Consider the following 21581-nt stretch of genomic DNA (forward strand, 5'->3'; position numbering starts at 1 on the left):
AAAAAAAAAAAAAAAAAAAAGGGTGCAGTAGGGATGTAAAAATGTATTTAACTAAATGATTTTTTTTTTATAAAAAAAAAAAATTTAAATAATTTTTTTTTATAAAGTGTGTGTGTTTAACTTTTTTTCCTCTTTTTTTTTTAGTTTTTTTTAATGTAGTACTACTACTCCCAGCATGGAACAACACTGTTCCATGCTGGGAGTAGTAGTACCTGTACTATAGACATATCACCCGGGTGTCAGTCTGACACCCGATGCGATCGTCCATAATATAGCAGTGATGTGGCTCTATACAGCGCTCACACCCAGAGCTGTGATTGGCCGGATGGTTGCAGCCAATCACAGCTCTGAGGAAAAGATGAATGAATGAGTGGCCGGCCCGGAGTATAGAGCAGGGATGCGAGCGATGTATACAGCGAGTGTAACTTCTGACACCTGCTGCGATCTGTCTATTAATGCAGGTACTACAGCTCCCAGCATGGGGCAGAGTGTACTCCATGTTGGGAGTAGTAGTACTTGTAGTTAAGGAAAGATCACTGCGGGTATCACTCCTGACACCCGCTGTGATGCTCCTGTATAATGTTTAGATGCAGCAGCCGCTCTCCTATGGTCCACTGCACGGCCGTATATATACACATATTCCTATTTCTCACAGAGAGCTGTGATTGGCTGGAACCATCTGGCCAATCACAGCTCTGTGGGAAATATGAATATATGTATATATACGTCAGTGCAGGGGACCATAGAAGAGCGGCCGCCGCATCTATACATTATACAAGAGTATCGCAAGGGACCCGGGCGATCTGTCAATAAGTACAGGTAACTACTACTCCCATCATGGAACAGTGTGTTCCATGCTGGGAGTAGTAATACTACCTAAAAAATGTAAACAAATAATTAAAGTGAAAAACATGCACACTCTACATTTTTATTATTGTCGGCTACATTTTTAGCGCTTTACCCGCTCACATAAATTGATCCCTGTTTAAAAATTAATAAACATTTCGTAATAAAAAAGATACATTTCGTTAGGTACAATTTTTTCCATCACTACTGTATCTTTTTTTATAAATTTTTTTTATGGTACCCTACGAAATTTTCTTGGCGTTTTTGCTCTCCAATAGACTTCTATGGGAGGAAAAGGCCACGATTTCAGGGCAAAAAACGCCAAACTAGGTTTTGTTGGGCGTTTTGAAAATCCAGCCTCTGAGCCTGAAATTGCTGAAAAACGCCAAAAGGATAAAAAAAAACGCCAAACTGAAAAATGCCAAGTGAATCTGGCATTTTGCAGTTTACTATTGACTTGCCGCTAACATCTGGACGTGGCGTTTTTTCACTGAAAAAACGCCATGCGGGAAAATTGGCATTTTTTACGGCGTTTTTTGCAAAAAAACCTCAGTGGAGTTCCAGCCTAAATGTCAGGAACTGTCCAGAGCAGGATAGGTTTGGTATGGGGATTTGCTTCTACTCTGGACAGTTCCTGACATGGACAGATGTGTCAGCAGAGAGCACTGTGGTCAGACAGAAAAGAACTATTCAACTTCCTCTGTAGCATACAGCAGCTGATAAAGACTGGAAAGATTAAGATTTTTAAATCGAAGTCATTTGTAAATCTGTAACTTGCTTGCACCAGTTGATTTAAAAAAATAAATAAAACATAAAATAAAAATGAATTTTTTCCACCCGAGTACACCTTTAAGTTTGTTCAGTGACTGTAAGCAGATCAGTCACCTGAATATGCTCCCTATGGAAAAGCAGCATAATACAGGGACAGGTCTTCTCTCCTATTAGCAATACCATATTGTGTCATTTGATCAACAAGAGCTATAAAAACAACAACAACAACACCACCACCACCACCACCACAGTGGGCAGTGGAACAATGGAAAGGTTGTTCGGTTTTTACCTAATAATAATGAATAGCTGACACTAATATTTGGGCTCTGATGAGTACAATAGTGTGGATAGAACTGGAAGAATCTGCCCGGGGGTCTGTTTTCTTTGATGTGGAAAGAAAGTTCTGTCCCCCGAAAGCACACGTCTTCTGGTAGTAGAGAGGAGCAGTTGGGAATTTTGTTGTCTTCTAGTGTCAGGATAATGTCAGCAGAGAGGGATTTGTCACAGACTTGTTCTTTAAATGGAGCAGCGGACACCTTCACTCTGAACCGCAGTTTCGATATTGATGAGTTTCCTTTGGAAAAAAAAAACAAGAAAAAAAAGCATGTTAATAACTGTCACCCATCATAATCTCTTAAAGCTCATCATTTTTGAAAGCTACATCCAAAGTATTAGGCTTGACCCCCCCCCACCTGCAGACTACTTTGTGGGTTTTGTCTCTACACTGATACAGCCTGTGAGATTCATCCCCTTCTGATGATTGCTGAATTGCCTTCAGATACCTTCAGATGACCCCAAAGATAAAAGTCTAAGGGGGTCAGATCGGGAGACCTTGGGGGCCATTCAACTGGCCAACGACGACCAATCCCCTTTCCAGGAAACTGTTCATCTAGGAATGCTCGGACCTGACACCCATAATGTGGGAAAAACTGGAAAAACTCAGGGAACGTGCCAGCTTCAGTGCATAAAGAGGGAAACACATCATCATGTAGGCCACTGGATATGCGGAATTGTTACATAATGTGTTTCCCTCTTTATGCACTGAAGCTGGCCCGTTCCCTGAGTTTTTCCAGCACCGGAGCTACCTCTGCACTGAGCTTGTCTGGGTTGGTGGGGGCAGTTGCTTTTATACACCCCTATGATGGCATACGTCACTGTTCAAAGTGCGGAATTTCATGGAACTCATTTACATTGCAAGAATGCTATTTAGCACACTTTTCAGGTACTGCGACTGTTTCTGGGCCACAAGGGACCTGACAGGTTTCCTTTAATAGTCAAACAGTCTGCCATTGTTAGCAGGCTATAGGCTGCTTATATACATTGTCTGTAATCTGTGAAATAGCTCTGAGGACTATAAATAGCAAATGTCGATGGAAACTAAATTGTGTCCCCCATTGGTAACAGGGACTAATATGAAGGGTGCCAATCTCTTTACAGTGCTGCACAATGTCATGTCAGCACTATATAGAAATACATTAAGATGACAGGAAAGATTGGCTGTTTTTATTTTAAGATAATCGTAATAAGCCATGTAATCGTAATAAGTCATGGATGCTGAGCAAACAAAAAATGTAAATTTAATGCAATATGATTCCTTTAACATAACATCCAATAATCTAGAAAGTCTGTACAAACGACAATGTTATGTGGAATGTCACAAAGCCAGGACGAGACAGATAAAAACGAATGGGAACGTTTTTAAAACATATTTTGTATCAGCATTTTATTTTGAGCTGTTCTCTCCCTTGACTAGCGAGTTTTACATATGTTTTAGGGTTTCCTGATAAGCCAGAATAGTTAAAGGGGTACTCCGCCCCTGGCCCCTGGCATCTTATCCCCTATCCTGCTGGGGACCCCCGGGATCGCTGCTGCGGCACCCCGCCATCATTACTGCACAGAGCGAGATCGTGAGATGTGCGTAATGACGGGCGATACAGGGGCCGGAGCAGCGTGATGTCATAGCTCCGCCCCTCATGACATCACGGCCCGTCCCCTTAATGCAAGTCTATGGCAGGGGGCGTGACGACCACCACGCCCCCTCCCATAGACTTGTATTGACGGGGGCGGGCCACGACGTCATGAGGGGGCGGAGCCGTGACGTAACGATGCTCCGGACCCTGTATTGCCCGTCATTACATGCAGAGCGATCTCGCTCTGTGCTGTAATGATAGTGGGGTGCTGCAGCAGCGATCCCCGGGGTCCCCAGCAGCGGGACCACGGCGATCTGACATCTTATCCCCTATCCTTTGGATAGGGGATAACATATCTAGGGGCGGAGTACCCCTTTAATAATTCAGGATCCGCTGGATCTAGAGTACAGGAAGTTTACAGCAGTAAAAAATTGTCAAAAACCTGCAGACATGTAGGGCAAGCAGGGTCAAAGGTTGATGCTTTAAATCAGCAGAATGATGAGATTTGGTCATTCTCATCTGCTTTGCTATTACAGAACGCGCTGCAGATTTTCCATTTCTATGTGGCAAAACCACAGCAAATAGGTGACCCTACCGCAGTGTTTCCCAACCAGGGTGCCTCCAGCTGTTGCAAAACTGCAACTCCCAGCATGCCCGGACAGCCTTTGGCTCTCCGGGCAAGATGGAAGTTGTAGTTTTGCAACAGCTGGAGGTGCCCCTGTTGGGAAACACTGCCCTAGTGAACATATATAAGAGTAGAGCAATCGCTTTGAAATCCTACAAGTTACACTTACTTAGTTCATTGAGGATTTCACTTGTTAAGGTCTCATTGAGAGAGAGAATTCCCGTCCGTTCGTCAACACGGAAAATGTTCAGGTATTTATAATTTAGAACAGTCCTGCATAGGCTGAAGTGTGGCACTTCTCCTGAATGGTCTCTCAGTGCATGGATTTGTAATAGCATTGTATGGGCAGGCAGGTCAGGGTGTAAACTTTCAGAGAATTCTCTTTTTGGAAGATAGAGTCCTGAAGTAGCTGTCAAGACAAAGTTTAATTATTATTATTATTATTACTACTGATGTCTCCATTTATATTGAAGGTTTTAGGAAAGTTGAAAACAACCAGCAAAACAACAATATAATCACAACTGTGACAGTAAGGCTGGGTTCACATCACATTTCTTACATACAAGGACCGGATCCGGCTGGGGGACGGCCCCCATCTCATTCATTTGAATCCGGAGTCAGATAGTGAATCTGGTCGGCTCATTTTGGCCCCATATCCAGCTTTGTGACCGGACTTAAAACTGTAGTATACCACGGTTTTAAGTCAGTCACAAAATCGGATACAGGGCAAAAATTAGCCGAACTGAGTCACTATCTGATTTCGGTCAGCTCATTCAAATGAATCAGATGGGGGCAGAGTCCGGCTGGGATACGGGAGCGCTGGTTTTCCCCATCTTCCAGCCAGATCCGGTCCCCATATGTAAGAAACGTGATGTGAACCCAGCCTAGTAAAAGTCCAACAGAGGAAATAAACAAAAAGACAGCTGTGTGTGTTTAGAAAAACAGTCTTGCCACATTTCTATTTCATATTTCATAGCAAAAAAACAGAAAAATGCTAAGACCCACTGCGAAAACAGTTACGGGGTCCCCAGCTATAAGGCTAGGTTCACACTACAGAATTTCCATCTGGAACTCCGCATAGGAAATTGCCTGGGGCAGCATAAAAGCAAAGAAATATTAAAGGGGTACTCCTGGGAACTAAAACCCATAGCCCATCCTTTCCCTCTCACCAACGTATTTAATTGTCTAAATATCATTCATTACCTACATAGAGCAGTTTTCCTCTTTAAGCTGTCACTTACATGCAGGGAGTGACAGAAAGAGGTAATATTCAGATCCTGCTTGTCTTGCAGGAGGGTGGGGGCTAGGTATCAGTGAGGGGTTTACACAAAGACAAACACCATGTGATTTCTGGCTTCACAGCCCCAGCTCCTCTTCCCCTCCCCTCCCTGTGAGGACCTTGCGGCAGTGAAGACCCAGTGAAGATTCTCAGTCATAACTCAGCACATAACACTGCTCTTTTCCTTCTGTAGATCACTGACTGCTGCCATTTAAAGCTTAGCATGATTTATTGCTGGGGGGGGGGGGGGGGGGGGAGAGGAGGAGAAGATAGTTTAAAAGAAAACATGTGGTAGCCCAGTACGTGATGGTGTTTCCCCATACTTCTCCTTGCTTGTCAGGCAGAGTCTCTCCACGTTCCCAGGGCCCCCTTTATGTATTATGCGCTGTGTATATAAGTTGTGATATTAATAATGTACTTTTGCTTAAATTTTTCTTCCATGTGATTGTTACCCAGGAGGCACTAGTGACCAGGTGACCCCCCCCCCCCCTTACACAGCCCCCAATATAACCAGGGGAGGGGCTGCAATCTCTCTCTTAGTTCCTGAGGTCCAGTGCAGTCAAGTAGTCTCAAATTTGTGTGTCCAGAGCATTGGATACCTCAAGCCTAAAGTCTGCAGCCACCTGTCATTTGCAAGTAAGCCAAAGACATCTAATTGTCAATCATCAAGTCAGTCAAGTCAAGTCTACTGTTTAGTCACCGTGGCCTGCACCAAAGTCAGACTAACTACTGCAAGTCCCAGCAAGCCTGCGAGGTCCCCCTGTGTCACTGGTCACCTCCTTGGCATATTGGCTGTACTGCGTAGACTGTGTCATCTGTCTACCCTCAAAGCTACCGTTTGTCGTCGGTGTCGGCATTGCCACTCTGCCTAGCCCAGGACCAGTGGTATTACCTTTTGGGTGTCCTTTCCCTTTCTATAACGCGGGGACTCTAACAACGGCCGGGACCCGTGGCTAATAGTGCGCGGCAGTGATCGCGTTGCCGCGCGCTATTAACCCTTTAGATGCGGCATTCAAAGTTGAATGCCGCGTCTAAAATGAAAGTGTCGCTGTCCGATCGATGAATAACTGCTCAATGCCTGAGATCCAGGCATGAGCAGTCAAGCGGCAGAATCATCGATCACTGGTTTCCTATGAGAAACCAGTGATCAATGTAATAGATCAGTGTGTGCAGTGTTATAGGTCCCTACGGGAGCTATAACACTGCAAAAAAAAAAAAAAGTGAAAAAAAAAAAAGTGAATAAAGATCACTTAACACCTCCCCTAATAAAAGTTTGAATCACCCCCCTTTTCCCATTTAAAAAAAAAAACTGTAAATAAAAATAAACATATGTGGTATTGTCGTGTGCAGAAATGTCCGAATTATAAAAATATATAGTTAATTAAACCACGCGGTCAATAGCGTAAGTGCAAAAAAATTCCAAAGTCCAAAATAGTGCGTTTTTGGTCACTTTTTACATCATGAAAAAAAATTAATAAAAAGTGATCAACAAGTCCGATCAATACAAAAATGGTACCGCTAAAAACTTCAGATCATACATGTTAAAATAAAAAAGTTATAGAGGTCAGAAGATGACAATTTTCCACGTATAAATTTTCCTGCATGCAATTAGGATTTTTTTCCGAAGTACGACAAAATCAAACCTATAGAAGTAGGGTATTATTTTAATCGTATGGACCTACAGAATAAAGATAAGGTGTCATTTTTACCGAAAAATTTACTGCGTAGAAACAGAAGCCCCCAAAAGTTACAAAATGGCGTTTTTTTTCCCAATTTTGTCTTGCAATGATTTTTTTTTCCCCGTTTCGCTGTAGATTTTTGGGTAAAATGACTGATGGCACTGCAAAGTAGTATTGGAGGCGCAAAAAATAAGCCATAATATGGATTTTAGGTGCAAAATTTAAAGGGTTATGCTTTTTTAAAGGTAAGGAGGAAAAAACGAAAGTGCAAAAACGGAAAAACCCCTGGTCCTTAAGGGGTTAAGGCTAAACCACGCCCTGGTGTCATGACATGAAGGGGTTAATAACATCTGCCCCATGGGTAATAACATCTACCCTGCACCTCACACCCCGATGCCACAAAGACCTGTAGTGTGTGCTGCTGACAACAACACAGCATGCACACAGATAGTGAAGGCAATTGACTGGAAGCCATTACACAGAGCTGCACTGACTGCTGGGAGTTGTAGGCTGGGCTCCAAATAAGGAAAAAGAATATTAAAAAGAGACTACAGGGGCCACAAGAGTTGCCAAAACCAGATGGATAAATACAGGGGACACAGAACAGGTATTGTGGTGGCTTTGGGGCATTTTTATTTTTCTTAACTTCCCTGGAGCACCCCTTTAAAATAAATAAAAAATAAATGCCTCTCGGATAAAAAAAAATACACAACATAAATCTGAATCATGAAATAATCAAAAAATGACAAGGGCGCTACAATTTATGGAAATAGAAATGGAAATGCGTCCTGTGGAGCTGCTGGACCAAACGTATGCAATCCCGTCAAATCATACACATTTGTTGAAAAGATAATAATTTGTTATGGTCAGCGCTATAGGACTTAATTATATCTCTATATATATAACATACCTGATTTGTGTATGTGTATATATATAGTATCCGTGTATATTGTAGGTAATGTTCTTGTAGAACATTACAATGTACACCGGTACTATTTATACAAATCAGGTATGTTATATATAGAGATATAATTAAGTCCCATAGCGCTGACCATAACAATTATTATAAATCTGAATCATAATTGAAATGTATCATTCATAAAATCTAAACAATATACAAATGAGAGCTAACATAAAAGTAATGCCCAGACCAGTATTTATTGGAGTAAACCTAAATAAGACCTCAACATTTTAGGCTTAGTATCTAAAACATAAGCACCTCATTTTCTTTTTAGTTATGTGTTGGAGAGTTATGTTTTGTAGGAAAGACAAGCTTTTAAAAGCAAAATATTGGGCAGGTTTGATACTGACCAACAAATGTACATTCCATAACAATCTGATGCAAAAGTTGCTTGTACCATTTTCGAAATAAACGCACGCACTTATCACAAATGACCACTAGAGGTCACTGTTCACACATACTTGCATTTGCCACAGTAATTACAGGATTATGTGAACCAGGCAATTGTAAACAATGTGTCTCCTGGTGCACAGACTATGTTCTTGTACACATTAGTGTAATATATCACGTTCTCTGGATAGTCCAATTGTTCCTTTTAATCTTTAAAGGGTTTCAAGTTTGACAAGACCTGTGTAGTGAAAGCATGTAACCTTGTAAAATTACAGCACCCCAGTTTCTAAGGTGGTACACCAATGGCGTGATGAGAACATGAATTGTGATCCTTTTTTCAGCTAAAATGTGACTTAACCGGTAGGTTATCCATCATAAGTTTATTTTAGTACGTACCTGACAGACAGTAATGGACATGCTTAGGAAGGATCTGCGCTTGTCTTGGGCTAAATGGCTATGTTGTGAGATTACCATAATACTGTGGCTAGCTTTTTGTGAACCGGTATTTCCTGTTTGAGTTTTCTTCTTTTCCCTACAAATCCCATAATTCCATTTTCCTCCCTCCCACATATCAGCCACCTCCCCCATTGAAACATAAAAGATCTGCTTCCATTAAAAAGACCTGTGGTTTTCAATCAGGGTGCCTACAGCTGTTGCATTAGTTGCAGATTGATCACAATAAGAATTGTGAGAAAACCATCACACACACAGGTACAGACACTATATTATGAACTACACTACCTTTACAGCCCCTGTAGCATAGTCAAATAAAAATAAATCCTGGAATACCCCTTTAATGGAGGATAAAAACCACACATGAATGACCTTTCCTAAAAAAATTATTATTCTTCACCACATTAATGGTACATACACCCCCCCCCCCCACACCCCTCCAAGACGCTTTCTGATTGGGAGAACACCAGAGGTCTCAAGGTCACACTAAGCTTTTTCTACAAGGCTAAGTGAATTTTTCGAACGGCATGTAATGAGTGCCAAAAATCCTGTGGGTAGCCTCAGATTTCTGTCGAGCATTTGACACTGTTGACTAGGTTTTTATTCATATCCTGCATCTTTGTTGTGGTTTCCCAAGTGACACGGCCCTTCGTTTTTGAAATCCACACTCCAAAAAAATATGCATTACGGGTGAACCCATCATAATGCCAAAAGACTTCAATAAAGAGGAATGAGCACAGAAACCTGTCCATTAAAGGGGTTCTCAAGGGAAGATTTACTGATGGCTTATCCACAGGATAGGCAATTAATAGCTAACTGGTGGGGTGCAGACACCTGGTACTCCCACCGATCAGATGTCCTGCACAGCCACAGTTACATAGTTACATAGTTAGTACGGTTGAAAAAAGACATACGTCCATCAAGTTCAACCAGGGAATTGAAGGGTAGGGGTGTGGCGCGATATTGGGGAAGGGATGGGATTTTATATTTCTTCATAAGCATTAATGTTACTTTGTTCCAGGAATGTATCTAATCCTGTTTTAAAGCTGTAAATTTTTCCTGCTATGACCAGTTCCTGAGGTAGACCTTTCCATAAGTTCACAGTTCTCATGGTAAAGAAGGCGTGTCGCCCTTTGAGACTAAAAACTTTTTCTTCTCCAGACGGAGGGAGTGCCCCCTCGTCCTTTGGGGGGGGGGGGGGGGGGGGGGTTAACCTGGAACAGTTTTTCTCCATATTTTTTGTATGGGCCATTAATATACTTATATACATTTATCATATCCCCCCTTAAACATCTCTTCTCAAGACTAAACAATTGCAAATCCTTTAATCGCTCCTCATAGCTAAGATGTTCCATGCCCCATATTAGTTTAGTCGCGCGTCTCTGCACCCTTTCCAGCTCCACAGTGTCCCTTTTATGGACTGGTGACCAAAACTGAACAGCATATTCCAGGTGAGGCCGTACCAATGCTTTATAAAGGGGGAGTATTGTGTCCCTGTTCCTGGAGTCCATGCCTCTTTTGATACATGACAATATCCTGCCGGCTTTGGAAGCAGCAGCCTGACATTGCATGCTATTCTGTAGTCTGTGATCTACAAGTACACCCAGATCCTTCTCTACCAGTGACTCTGACAGTTTAATCCCCCCTAAGACATACGACGCATGCAGGTTATTAGTACCCAGATGCATAACTTTACATTTATCCACATTGAACCTCATTTGCCAAGTGGATGCCCAGACACTTAGTCTATCCAAGTCATCCTGTAACTTATGCACATCCTCTATAGACTGTACCGTGCTACAAAGCAAACAAATGTAAACAATGTACGGAGCCAGAAGTTTGGGCTCTGCCCATTGAGGGGAATTTCTCAAATCTGGTATATGTTTTGGCAGTTATTAGTTTGTAAAAGTTGCAGCGATAGTGGCAGATGTGTGCCAAGTTTATCAAAAGGCGCAGGACTTTGATGAATCCCCACAGAACTTTAGTCTGGATAATTTTCACAGAAGTGGCAGCCACACGACAATTGTTGCAAATGTCGCACAGACCTTAATACAATTGTTGCATAAAGCCGATAGTTCTATAGGGCAGGGGTGATAATTTCTAAGGGTCTAGTCACACAGCAGAATTTCCGCTTGTGGAATTTCACCTCAAATTAAAGTCCATAGACCTCTAAGGCTAGGTTCACACTATGGAATCTCTGGGCAGAATTTCTGCAAGAGATTTACCCGGCGGCACCAAGACCGCATGGACTGCATTGCCGTCCTCATAGATGGCAATGCATTTTGGGCGGATCTTTTAGGAGATCTGCTCAGAAATGCATTGACATCTATGGGGACGGCAATGCAGTTTGCACGGTCCAAGTTCTGCCGGCTTGATCTCCGGCAGAAATTCTGCCCAGAAATTCCACACAGTGTGAACCCAGCATAAGGGATTCAGCATTTCCATTCACACTCCTGAATTTCCGCTAGCGGAATTCCACCCATAGACTTCTATGGGATTCCGCACTCCCATTCACACTTCGGAATTTCCGCAAGCGGAAATTCAGAAGTGTGAATGGGAGTGCAGAATCCCATAGAAGTCTATGGGCTTTAATTTCTGCGACATTTCGCAACATATCGCACATGATAAATCAGTGACCACCGTACAAAGTGCTCTAAATAGGAACACTTCATGCTAATGAAATTTAAATGCTGTAAATGAAATGTCACAGAAAATTTTGTACATGGCGCTAGCCTACGACTTTTCACGTGAAAAAGTTATACAAAAAAAAAAAAAAGCAGTCTAAATTTAATAAATCCCCCTCATTGACCCTGATTTACCAAGACTGGAATGTAGTTTTCTTTGTGGGTTTTTTGATTCCCAACAGGTATTTTTCCACAGTATTTACTAATGTTTCCCTCTGTTTTTCATTTTTCCCTGTTTTTTTTATTTCTTTTATTTTTTATTTTTTTTAACTACTGTTCTGAGCTGTGGGGTTTTACAGAGAGCAAAGCCACCACATTTTCTGTGGAAACGTTTCAGTGGCCAAGTAAAATTGAGAGTTGGTCAGGTTTTTTTTTTTTTTTTGCAAATTCTGGCACAGACACAATTTGTGGCGCAATGCGTCAAATTCTGGCACACTGCACCACATGCACAACCTGACAAAACAGGTCGGGTTTACAATAGTAATCAGGGCCATTGGGTAGTGGCGGTGCTGTGTTACTGCAGCTCAGTACCGACGGAAGTGAATGTGCGCTGCACTGCAACAACCTGTTGCCCCCACTACACAATGTACGCAGCCCTTTAAAACCAATGGGGGTCAAGTAGCCCCTAATATAGGAGCATCCCAGAGGAAGAACCTGCATATATTAGGCTTTTATATATCTTATTTATATATCTTATTGATAATCCATAAACGCGTTAGATAGGGTCACCTATTTAAAGGAAATCTGTCATCAGTATCACTAACCGGTCACTAACCTGTCATACAGGTGTCTAGTGCGGGTGATACTGATCAAAAGGATACTGACAATGTCCTGAATGGCCCAGCCATTGCACGGTTATCACCGTTTTTCTTTCTATGTAAATGAGGTCCTTGGTGAAGCTAGGACCTGCCGGTGGGAGCTACGCCCGGCTCATCAATATGCACGGCCTCCCTCCCTGCTCTCACGGCACGGCGCATGTGCCGCTTCCAGAGTACACCCAGAAGTGGCGTCAGTTTCAGCCTCATTCACCCTCATGCATCCTCACACTTCACTGCTGATTGCGGGAATCAGGCTAAAACTGACGCCGCTTCTGGGTGTACTCTAGGAGTGGCGCATACCGCGAGAGCAGGGAAGGGAGGCCATGCATATTGATGAGCCGGGTGGAGCGCCTGCCTGGCAGAAGATCAAGTGGGGTGCCTGGAGCGCCGGTCATAGCGTCGCTCATGCCCCAAGGAACCTCATTTACATAAAAAGAAAAACAGCGCTAACGGCGCAATGGCTGGGACATTCAGGACATTGTCAGTATCATTTTGATCAGTATCACCCGCACTACAAGCCTGTATGACAGGTTAGTGAGGGTGATCCCGATGACAGATTTCCTTTAATTCCAGGAAAGTCTATATTCAGGGTCTATACGTTACCCTACCAGAACGTGTTACATGAAGGATAATAGGAACACACATACAAGTTTCAATAAATCAAAAAATATGCTAAATACAGAGAAGCAATAAATTGTACTGCAAGACGTGGTCATATATTTTAGTCATCTGAATTGTTTTAGTTCTTTATCAACCACAGACAGTGCAAACTTAGACACACAGGGGGAAATTTATCAAAACCTGTGCAGAGGAAGAGTGGTGCAGTTGCCCATAGCAACCAATCAGATTGCTACTTTCATTTTCCACAGGCCTCTAAAGAGGCCTGTGGAAAATGAAAGAAGCAATCTGATTGGTTGCTATGGGCAACTGCACCACTCTTCCTCTGCACAGGTTTTGATAAATCTCCCCCACAGACTTTAGGGCTATGTTCACATGTCAGAATTTCTGCTTTTCCCGCTCAAATTCCACACAGAAAAGCAAACTGCAGATTTTTTTGCAGTTTTGCAGAATTTGGATGGAATTCTAGCAGGATTACTGTACACTCAAAACACAAAAAATACTGCCGAAATTCAAAGCCAAATTGACTTCAGTGGGATTTTGCTGCAGAATTCCGTGAAATTAAAGACAGGTCTTTTATTTGTGCAGAAATTCCACGGCGCAAATTCCACAAAAAATATAAGACCGGTCCCATTCCACTGTGTGTATGGGACAGCAGAATCCCACTGAACATAATGTGCAGTAAATTTCGGCAGAATTTCTGGTGGTATCGTTCCACGCTGAAAATCCGCTGTGCGAATATAGCCTAAATCCAACAGATCTGGTGTCTCTGGAATCTAAAAGACCAGCAATTATAATATTTTATTTTTTTTTGCTCCAGTGTAAGGGTGCATTCACACCACGTTTTTGCAATACAGTTCCCGTATCAGGTTTTTGATGAAAAACGGATTCCTCAAAACCTGACTAAACTGTATCAAAACGTGTGTACACATTTCAACCCGTATACAGTTAAAAACCGTATACGGTTTGAAACATGATGTCCGGTTGCATCAGTTTTTTAAGAAAAAAAAAACATAAGTTTTTAACTTTTCACTCCATTTTGAATAAAGTTTCACTTGCTTGATTGAAATTCCAAGAAAAAAAAAAACTGTGCAAAGTCAAAAAACGTATGGTGAAAACCGGATGGAACCATATGCACATACGGTTCTGTACGGTTCCCATTGACTCCCATGTGTAAGAAAAAAAAAAACGTATATACGGTTTAAAACAGTTTTTCACCCGGACCAAAAACCGTGGTAGACTACGGTTTTGGGTACGGGGAAAAAAACTGACAAAACCGTACAGGATGCAAAAAAGGACACAACCTGATACATCTTTTGGCAAATGGTTTTCAATGGAGAGTCAATGCATACGGTTTTCAATACGGTTCCGTACAGTTTTCACATTGAAAACTTATACGGGAACTGTATTGCAAAAACGTGGTGTGAATGCAGCCTTAACAAGAATTTGGTGCAACTTTTGGCATTCCTTAAGCCACGCCTAGTTTTGAGAAGCCACGTCCTCTTTTATCAAATACACAACCTCTTTGGTGAGAGAGGTGGCCCATTTTCAAAAAAGTGTCTGAAATGCATATTATACAGTCATGGATATAAATGTTGGCACCCCTGAAATTTTTCAAGAAAATGAAGTATTTCTCACAGAAAAGGATTGCAGTAACACATGTTTTGCCATACACGTTTATTCTCTTTGTGTGTATTGGAACTAAACCAAAAAAGGGAGGAAAATAAGCAAATTGGACATAATGTCACCAAACTCCAAAAATGGGCTGGACAAAATTATTGGCACCCTTAACTTAATATTTGGATGCACACACTTTGGAAATAACTGAAATCAGTCGCTTCCTATAATCATCAATAAGCTTCTTACACCTCTCAGCCGGAATGTTGGACCACTCTTCCTTTGCAAACTGCTCCAGGTCTCTCTTATTGGAAGGCGCCTTTTCCCAACAGCAATTTTAAGATCTCTCCACAGGTGTTCAATGGGATTTAGATCTGGACTCATTGCTGGTCACTTCAGAACCCTCCAGCGCTTTGTTGCCACCCATTTCTGGGTGTTTTTTGACGTATGTTTGGGGTCATTGTCCTGCTGGAAGACCCAAGATCTTGGACGCAAACCCAGCTTTCTGACACTGGCCTGTACAGTACGACCCAAAATCCGTTTGTAATCTTCAGATTTCATGATACCTTGCACACATTCAAGGCACTCAATGCCAGAGGCAGTAAAACAACCCCAAAACTTCATTGAATCTCCACCATATTTCACTGTAGGTACTGTGTTCTTTTCTTTGTAGGCCTCATTCCATTTTCGGTAAAGAGTAGAATGATGTGCTTTACCAAAAAGCTCTATCTTGGACTCATCTGTCCACAAGAAGTTAATTTTGCAAAATGTAGTCTTGCTTTTTTATGTGTCTGTGTCAGCAGTGGGGTACTCCTGGGTCTCCTGCCATAGTGTTTCATTTCATTTAAATGCTGATTAAAAAACACTGATGCTCCCTGAGCCTGCAGAACAGCTTGAATATCTTTGGAACTTGTTTGGGGCTGCTTATCCACCATCCGGACTGTCCTGCATTGACACCTTTCATCAATTTTTCTCTTCCATCCAGGTCCAGGGAGATTAGCTACAGTGGCATGGGTTGCAAACTTCTTGATAATGTTGCACACTGTGGACAAAGACAAATCTAGATCTCTGGAGATGGACTTGTAACCTTGAGATTGTTGATCATTTTCCACAATTTTGGTTCTCAAGTCCTCATACAGTTCTCTTCTCTTCTTTCTGTTGTCCATGCTTAGTGTGGCACACACAGACACACAATGCAAAGACTACATGAACTTCTCTCCTTTTAATCCGCTTTCAGTTGTGATCCTTATATTGCCCACATCTGTTACTTGCCCCAGGTGAGTTTAAAGGAGAGTCACATGCTTGAAACAATCTTATTTTTCCACAATTTTGAAAGGGTGTCAATAATTTTGTCCTGCCCATTTTTGGAGTTTGTGTGACATTATGTCCAATTAGCTTTTTTTCCTCCCTTTTTTTGGTTTAGTTCCAATACACACAAAGGGAATAAACATGTGTATAGCAAAACACATGTTACTGCAATCCTTTTCTGTGAGAAATACTTCATCCAACATTTACGGCCATGACTGTATGTGGCGAAAGTCCTTTAGGATTTTTTGTAAGGCAATTTTTTTTAAAGGCGATTACACCTAAGTTCTGGTGGATTTGCTATATATTGCTCAAAGGGTTCAGTAAAAGAATAAATGCTAATTCTAGAATGTTTATATAAAAAACCTTTCTATATACCGAAGTAAAATCGCTATTAACCTGCTATTACTTTGTTATTACTTATGGAAGTGTTTCCCAACCAGGGAGCATCCAGCGGTTGCAAAAATACAACTCCCAGCATGCCCGGACAGTCAGAGGCTGTCCGGGTATGCTAAGAGTTGTAGTTTTGCAACATCTGGAGGCCCACTGGTTGGGAAACACCGACTTATGGTATTAGATTTGAACACTGAATACACACAAGCAATAAGATCTGATAGGATCCCTTCCCAAATCTTCTCTACCAAAAAATTTAGTGAAGTGTTGGGGGAGATTTGTCAAAACCTGTGTGGATGAAAAGTGGGGCAGTTGCCCATAGCAACCAATCATATAGCTGCTTAAATTTTTCGGAGGCCTTTAAAAATTTTTAATCTGGTTGCCATGGGCATCTGCAGGTTTCAATCATGTTAGTTATAGTTTATGTCATCCTACATCATAACTTAGTTTTAATTTAGTTTTAATCACTGAAAAAGTGTTGTTGACTAATATTATGACGAAAATGATTATTCGACAAAATAGACACTGGGGGTACCCATTATATAAGGAAAACAGCCACCCGGGCGGCCCCCCTCTCACTAGGGCCTTTATAGCAGCCACATCATCTTATGGTTTTGTACACCTTTGAAGACAGTTCAAGGACCACTGGACAGGTTACACAAACATGGTTTCCCATAGCAACCGATTACACTACATCCAAATTATAGGGGATAAGATGTCTGATCATGGGGGTCACACTGCTGGGCCCCTCGCGATCTCCCGCAGCATCTGGTGTTCTAAACAAATGCTGGGTTCCTGCGGCAGTGGTTGTGTTGTCACGCCACACCCCCTCCATTCATGTCTATAGGAGGGGGCATGTCTACCGACAGGCTCCCTCCAATAGATATGAGTAGAGGGTGCGTGGTGTGATGTCACGAGGGGGCGTGGAGTGATGTCACGAGGGGGCGAGGCGTGACGTCACGAGGGGGCGTGGTGTGATGTCACGAGGGGGCGTGGTGTGACGTCACGAGGGGGCGTGGCGTGACGTCACGATCACGGTCTCTGGCTCGTGCATTCTGAACAAAATGTTCAGAACGCTGGAGCACCGGAGTACCCCTTTAAAACCTTTTCGTCCTTTGCACCATGCATTTAGGCTATGTTGACATGGCAGAATGTCAGTCCGGGAAATTTCTGGGCAAAACATGCCAGCACTAGGTCCACTCCGAAATGTGGCATCTCCATAGGGGGCAATGCACTTCTGAGCGGATTCTGTAAAAAGAACTAATATATGTCAGTTCTTTTCAGGGAGGCTGAAATCAGAATCTCCGTGGCAGATGTTTCCAGCACAGAAATTCCATGGTGTGCACAGTGCAGCAGAATCCTATTGAAAACAATGGGACTCTGCTGCAACTGAATTCCCAAGCGGAATTTTTCCACCAGATTCCACACAAAAATTTGCCGTGTGAACATAGCCTTACAATGTTAGAAGCAGACACCATAAATGTACAGCAGAGTGACTATGCACCCTCAGTTGCCATGGCCATGCTAAAACCTGTAAATGAACTTCTGTAATTGACACACAGCAATGGCTGAACATAGCTGTAACTTTATCCTTAATCATGCCAGGCCATTGGTTATAGCAGCAAGGGGCCGGAGGTAAAAACACACATTGCAATTGTGTTGCGGTTGTGTTTTAGTTGCCCATATATAGTAAATACCTCAGAAATGCTGCTATCAACCTGCATTCCTTAAAGGAGTAGTCCGAAGCTAACCTTTTATAGGGGAATTGTAGCATGAGGCAAAGTTATATAACATTCTAATATACTCACGTTTTCCATATGGTCTTCTTCCCGGTCATGCCGGGCATGCTGGTAGTTGTAGTTTTGCAACAGCCGGAGGCACCCTGGTTGGGAAACGCTGCACTAGTGGGCACATGGAAGGAGGGAAGGAGCTGTGGGCGTTACTTTATTATAATTTATTATAATTTCCCGGGGGGGGGGGGGGGGAGAGGAGGGGGAGAGAGCAGCAGCTAACAGGAAGCTGGCGCAGGGAGTCATGGGAAATGTAGTCTTTATAACATGGCTGCTTACTGCTACAGGTGGCAATTACAAGAGAATGGCTGGGCCAAATTTGACAAATGAGGCATCGTTGGAAAGGTCTTTGAAAGAGCTATCAGATGAGGTAAACTTTTTTATTTTATTTTTTTATTTATTTTTTTTAAGTACCAGCGCTCCGGAGTACTCCTCTAAGGGGTACTCTGGTGGGAAAAAAAAATTGTTTAAATTAACTGGTGCCAAAAAGTTAACAGATTTGTAAATACTTAAAAAATAAAAAATCTTAATCCTTCCAGTTAGAGATGAGCGAACTTACAGTAAATTTGATTTGTCACGAACTTCTCGGCTCGGCAGTTGATGACTTTTCCTGCATAAATTAGTTCAGCTTTCCGGTGGGCTGGAAAAGGTGGATACAGTCCTAGGAAAGAGTCTCCTAGGACTGTATCCACCTTTTCCAGCCCACGGGAGCACCTGAAAGCTGAACTAATTTATGCAGGAAAAGTCATCAACTGCCGAGCCGAGAAGTTCGTGACAAATCGAATTTACTGTAAGTTCGCTCATCTCTACTTCCAGTACTTATTAGCTACTGTATACTACAGAGGAAGTTCTTTTCTTTTTAAATGGGCACCGTCATTAAACATGATTTTTTATATTTGATTCCTTATGCCAAATAAATATGTTTTGTAATTGGCTTCCATTAAAAAAAAAAATGGATGTAAGTTTTTCTGGTGTATACTTCTGGCCACCAGGGACCTCCCTTCTTGGCCAGAACACATTCCGTCTGGTCAGATTTTGGTCTCCTGCTTGTGATGGCAGGAGGCCAAACTCTGGAAGTGTTTCTCTGCCCTGAGCTTGATTGACATCTGCAAAGAGCCTCACTGTAAGATACACAGACTGAAAGCTGCTGCACAGAGGTTGAGGTCTTCTATTCATCACAGCACTGCAACGATGTAAGGGCGAAAGTGGTCCCAAGCAGGCTTCAGTGATGTCTTGTCTGCTGGGAAACGTCCACTTTTTCCTGCTGGGAGATGTGAGCAAGAAGAAAGGTAGAATACAGAGCTTTTTAAAGCTCTGGATATTTTTTTTTTTTTTTGAAGGGTGGGAGGAGTGTTCGGAGTAGTTAGGGAACATAGACTGAGTTAGTTTAGAAAAATGTATTTGGTGACACAGGCACTCTTTAAATTTCTTTTCTGTCTGACCACAGAGCTCTCTGCTGATACATCTGTCCATATCAGGAAATGTCTAGAGCAGAAGCAAATCCCCATAGCAAACCTCTCCTTCTCTGGACAGTTCCTGACATGGACAGAGGTGTCAGCAGAGAGTACTGTGGTCAAACAGAAAATAAATAACTTCATCTGTAGTATACAGCAGCTGATAAGTACTGGAAGGATTAAGATTTTTAAAAAGAAGTAATTTACATATCTGTTTAAACTTTCTGGCACCAGTTGATTTAAAAAAAAAAAATTCCACTGGAGTACCCCTTTAATCATAGTAAATTTCTGGCAAGCAGCATAGCATTGGCAGCACCTTGACCGTCCTTGACCCAACAAAACCTGTTAGGCCCTGTCCACACAGAGTGAAATGTGCGGAATGTCTGCACAGAACACATGCCCGGTGGGTGCTTGAGTGCATTTCCGAGCTAAATCTGCAAAAAGAATAGGCAAGTCTATTCTTTTTGCTGATGCCGGAATCAAGATTTCTGTTGCAGATGTTTCTGAAATTCTACAGGATAAACAGTGCAGCAGAATCCCATTAAAATCAATGGGACTCTGCTGCAGCGGAATGTCCATGCAAAACAATTCCAGCGGTATTCTGCACGGACATTCCACCGTGTGAACATACCCCAAGAGGGAAAGAAAGTGATAGCTTCAAAGGGAAGCTCAACTTCTACAGTTGGATCCATGGAGCTAAGGTCTCATTTTAAAGGTTCTTTTACATATTATTACCCTTTATGAGCATAATAGATTGGTGCTTAAAGGACCACTGAAGGCTCAACTGTTTACAAGGGAAGATCTCCTGCCAACAAGAGATACATTTTGTGACCGCATAAACAAAACTATGAGCTGTCCATCAAGCTTTTGCTTGTTCATTAGCGGATCACTAAACCTTTTACACAGGGCAATAATCGGAGACGAATTTGCTGATGAATCTTTGTTTGGTAGGTAAAAAGGGTACTCCGGTGGAAAACAATTGTTTTCAAATCAACTGGTGCCAGAAAGTTATACAGGATTGTTAATTAATTCTTCCAGTACTTATCAGCTGATTTATGCTGCAGAGGAAGTTGTGTAGTTCATAGCAGTCTGACCACAGTGCTATCTGCTGCCACCTTTGTCTGTGTCAGGAACTGTCCAGAGTAGGAGAAAATCCCCATAGCAAATCTCCCCTGCTCTGGACAGTTCCTGACACAGACAGAGGTGTCAGCAGAGAACACTGTGGTCAGACTGGAAAGAACTACACAACTTTCTCTTGAGCTTACAGCAGCTGATAAGTCCTGGAAAGATTAGAAAATTTTAATAGAAGTAATTTACAAATCTGTAGAACTTTCTGGCACCAGTTGAATTGAAAACATTTGTTTTTCACCATGGTACTCCATTAAGTTGAGTCTTAAGATTCAACAGCTATTCTAAAGGGAACCTGGTATAAGATTTTACCCTATATAACTGTTGGCAACATGTTTTATGGGGGTAAGATAAGCTTTCTTACTATGGGGGAGATTTAACAAAAGCGGTGTAGAGGAAGAGTGGTGGAGATGCCCATGGCAACCAATCAGATTGCTTCTTTAATTTTTGAAGAGGCCTGTGAAAAATAAAAGAAGGGAACTGACTGTTGCTATAGGCAACTGCACCACTCTCTCTCTACACAGGTTTTGATAAATCTCCCCCTTTTGTCCTCCCGACCATCAGTGATCGTAAGGAAAATAAGTTTAAAAGTCTACCTTAAAGGGGTATTCCGCTGCTCAGAGGGGCGTGACATCATGATGGGGCAGGGCTATGATGTCACAAGCTCCCGGCGCCAACTTCAGCATTCAGAACAGTTTGTTCCAAACGCTGAGCAGCGGAGTAACCCCTTTAAGTAGTCGTTGGGGCATGTGAGATACTGAAATAGTCGAAGCACTTAGGGCTGTAATAAGTCTTACTCCAGAATGATTGACAGCCTTGGCATTGCCAACGTCACTGCTTTCCAGTGTAACGTTGCCCAG

General features: G+C 42.3%; 1 protein-coding gene across 4 annotated transcripts in view; it reads right to left on the minus strand.

The window, feature by feature from the left end:
• LOC130306282 (proto-oncogene tyrosine-protein kinase receptor Ret-like) overlaps positions 1-21335 on the minus strand; it is a 61223-nt gene extending 39888 nt beyond the window's left edge. The window contains exons 1-3 of one of the 4 annotated variants that reach the window (XM_056552084.1): positions 21318-21335; positions 4322-4561; positions 1907-2191 (exon numbers count right to left, since the gene is read on the minus strand). In XM_056552084.1, coding sequence (XP_056408059.1) covers positions 1907-2191; positions 4322-4490 — 454 coding nt within the window. In that variant the 5' untranslated portion in view covers positions 4491-4561; positions 21318-21335. Of the gene's footprint in view, positions 1-1906; positions 2192-4321; positions 4562-16884; positions 16908-18157; positions 18251-21317 lie in introns of those variants that run through there. The other 3 variants (XM_056552083.1, XM_056552082.1, XM_056552085.1) reach the window with 3 other exon arrangements.
• Positions 21336-21581: the final 246 nt, after the last annotated feature.

This window comes from Hyla sarda, unplaced genomic scaffold (assembly GCF_029499605.1).
Source record: "Hyla sarda isolate aHylSar1 unplaced genomic scaffold, aHylSar1.hap1 scaffold_1365, whole genome shotgun sequence".
Lineage (NCBI taxonomy): Eukaryota > Metazoa > Chordata > Amphibia > Anura > Hylidae > Hyla > Hyla sarda.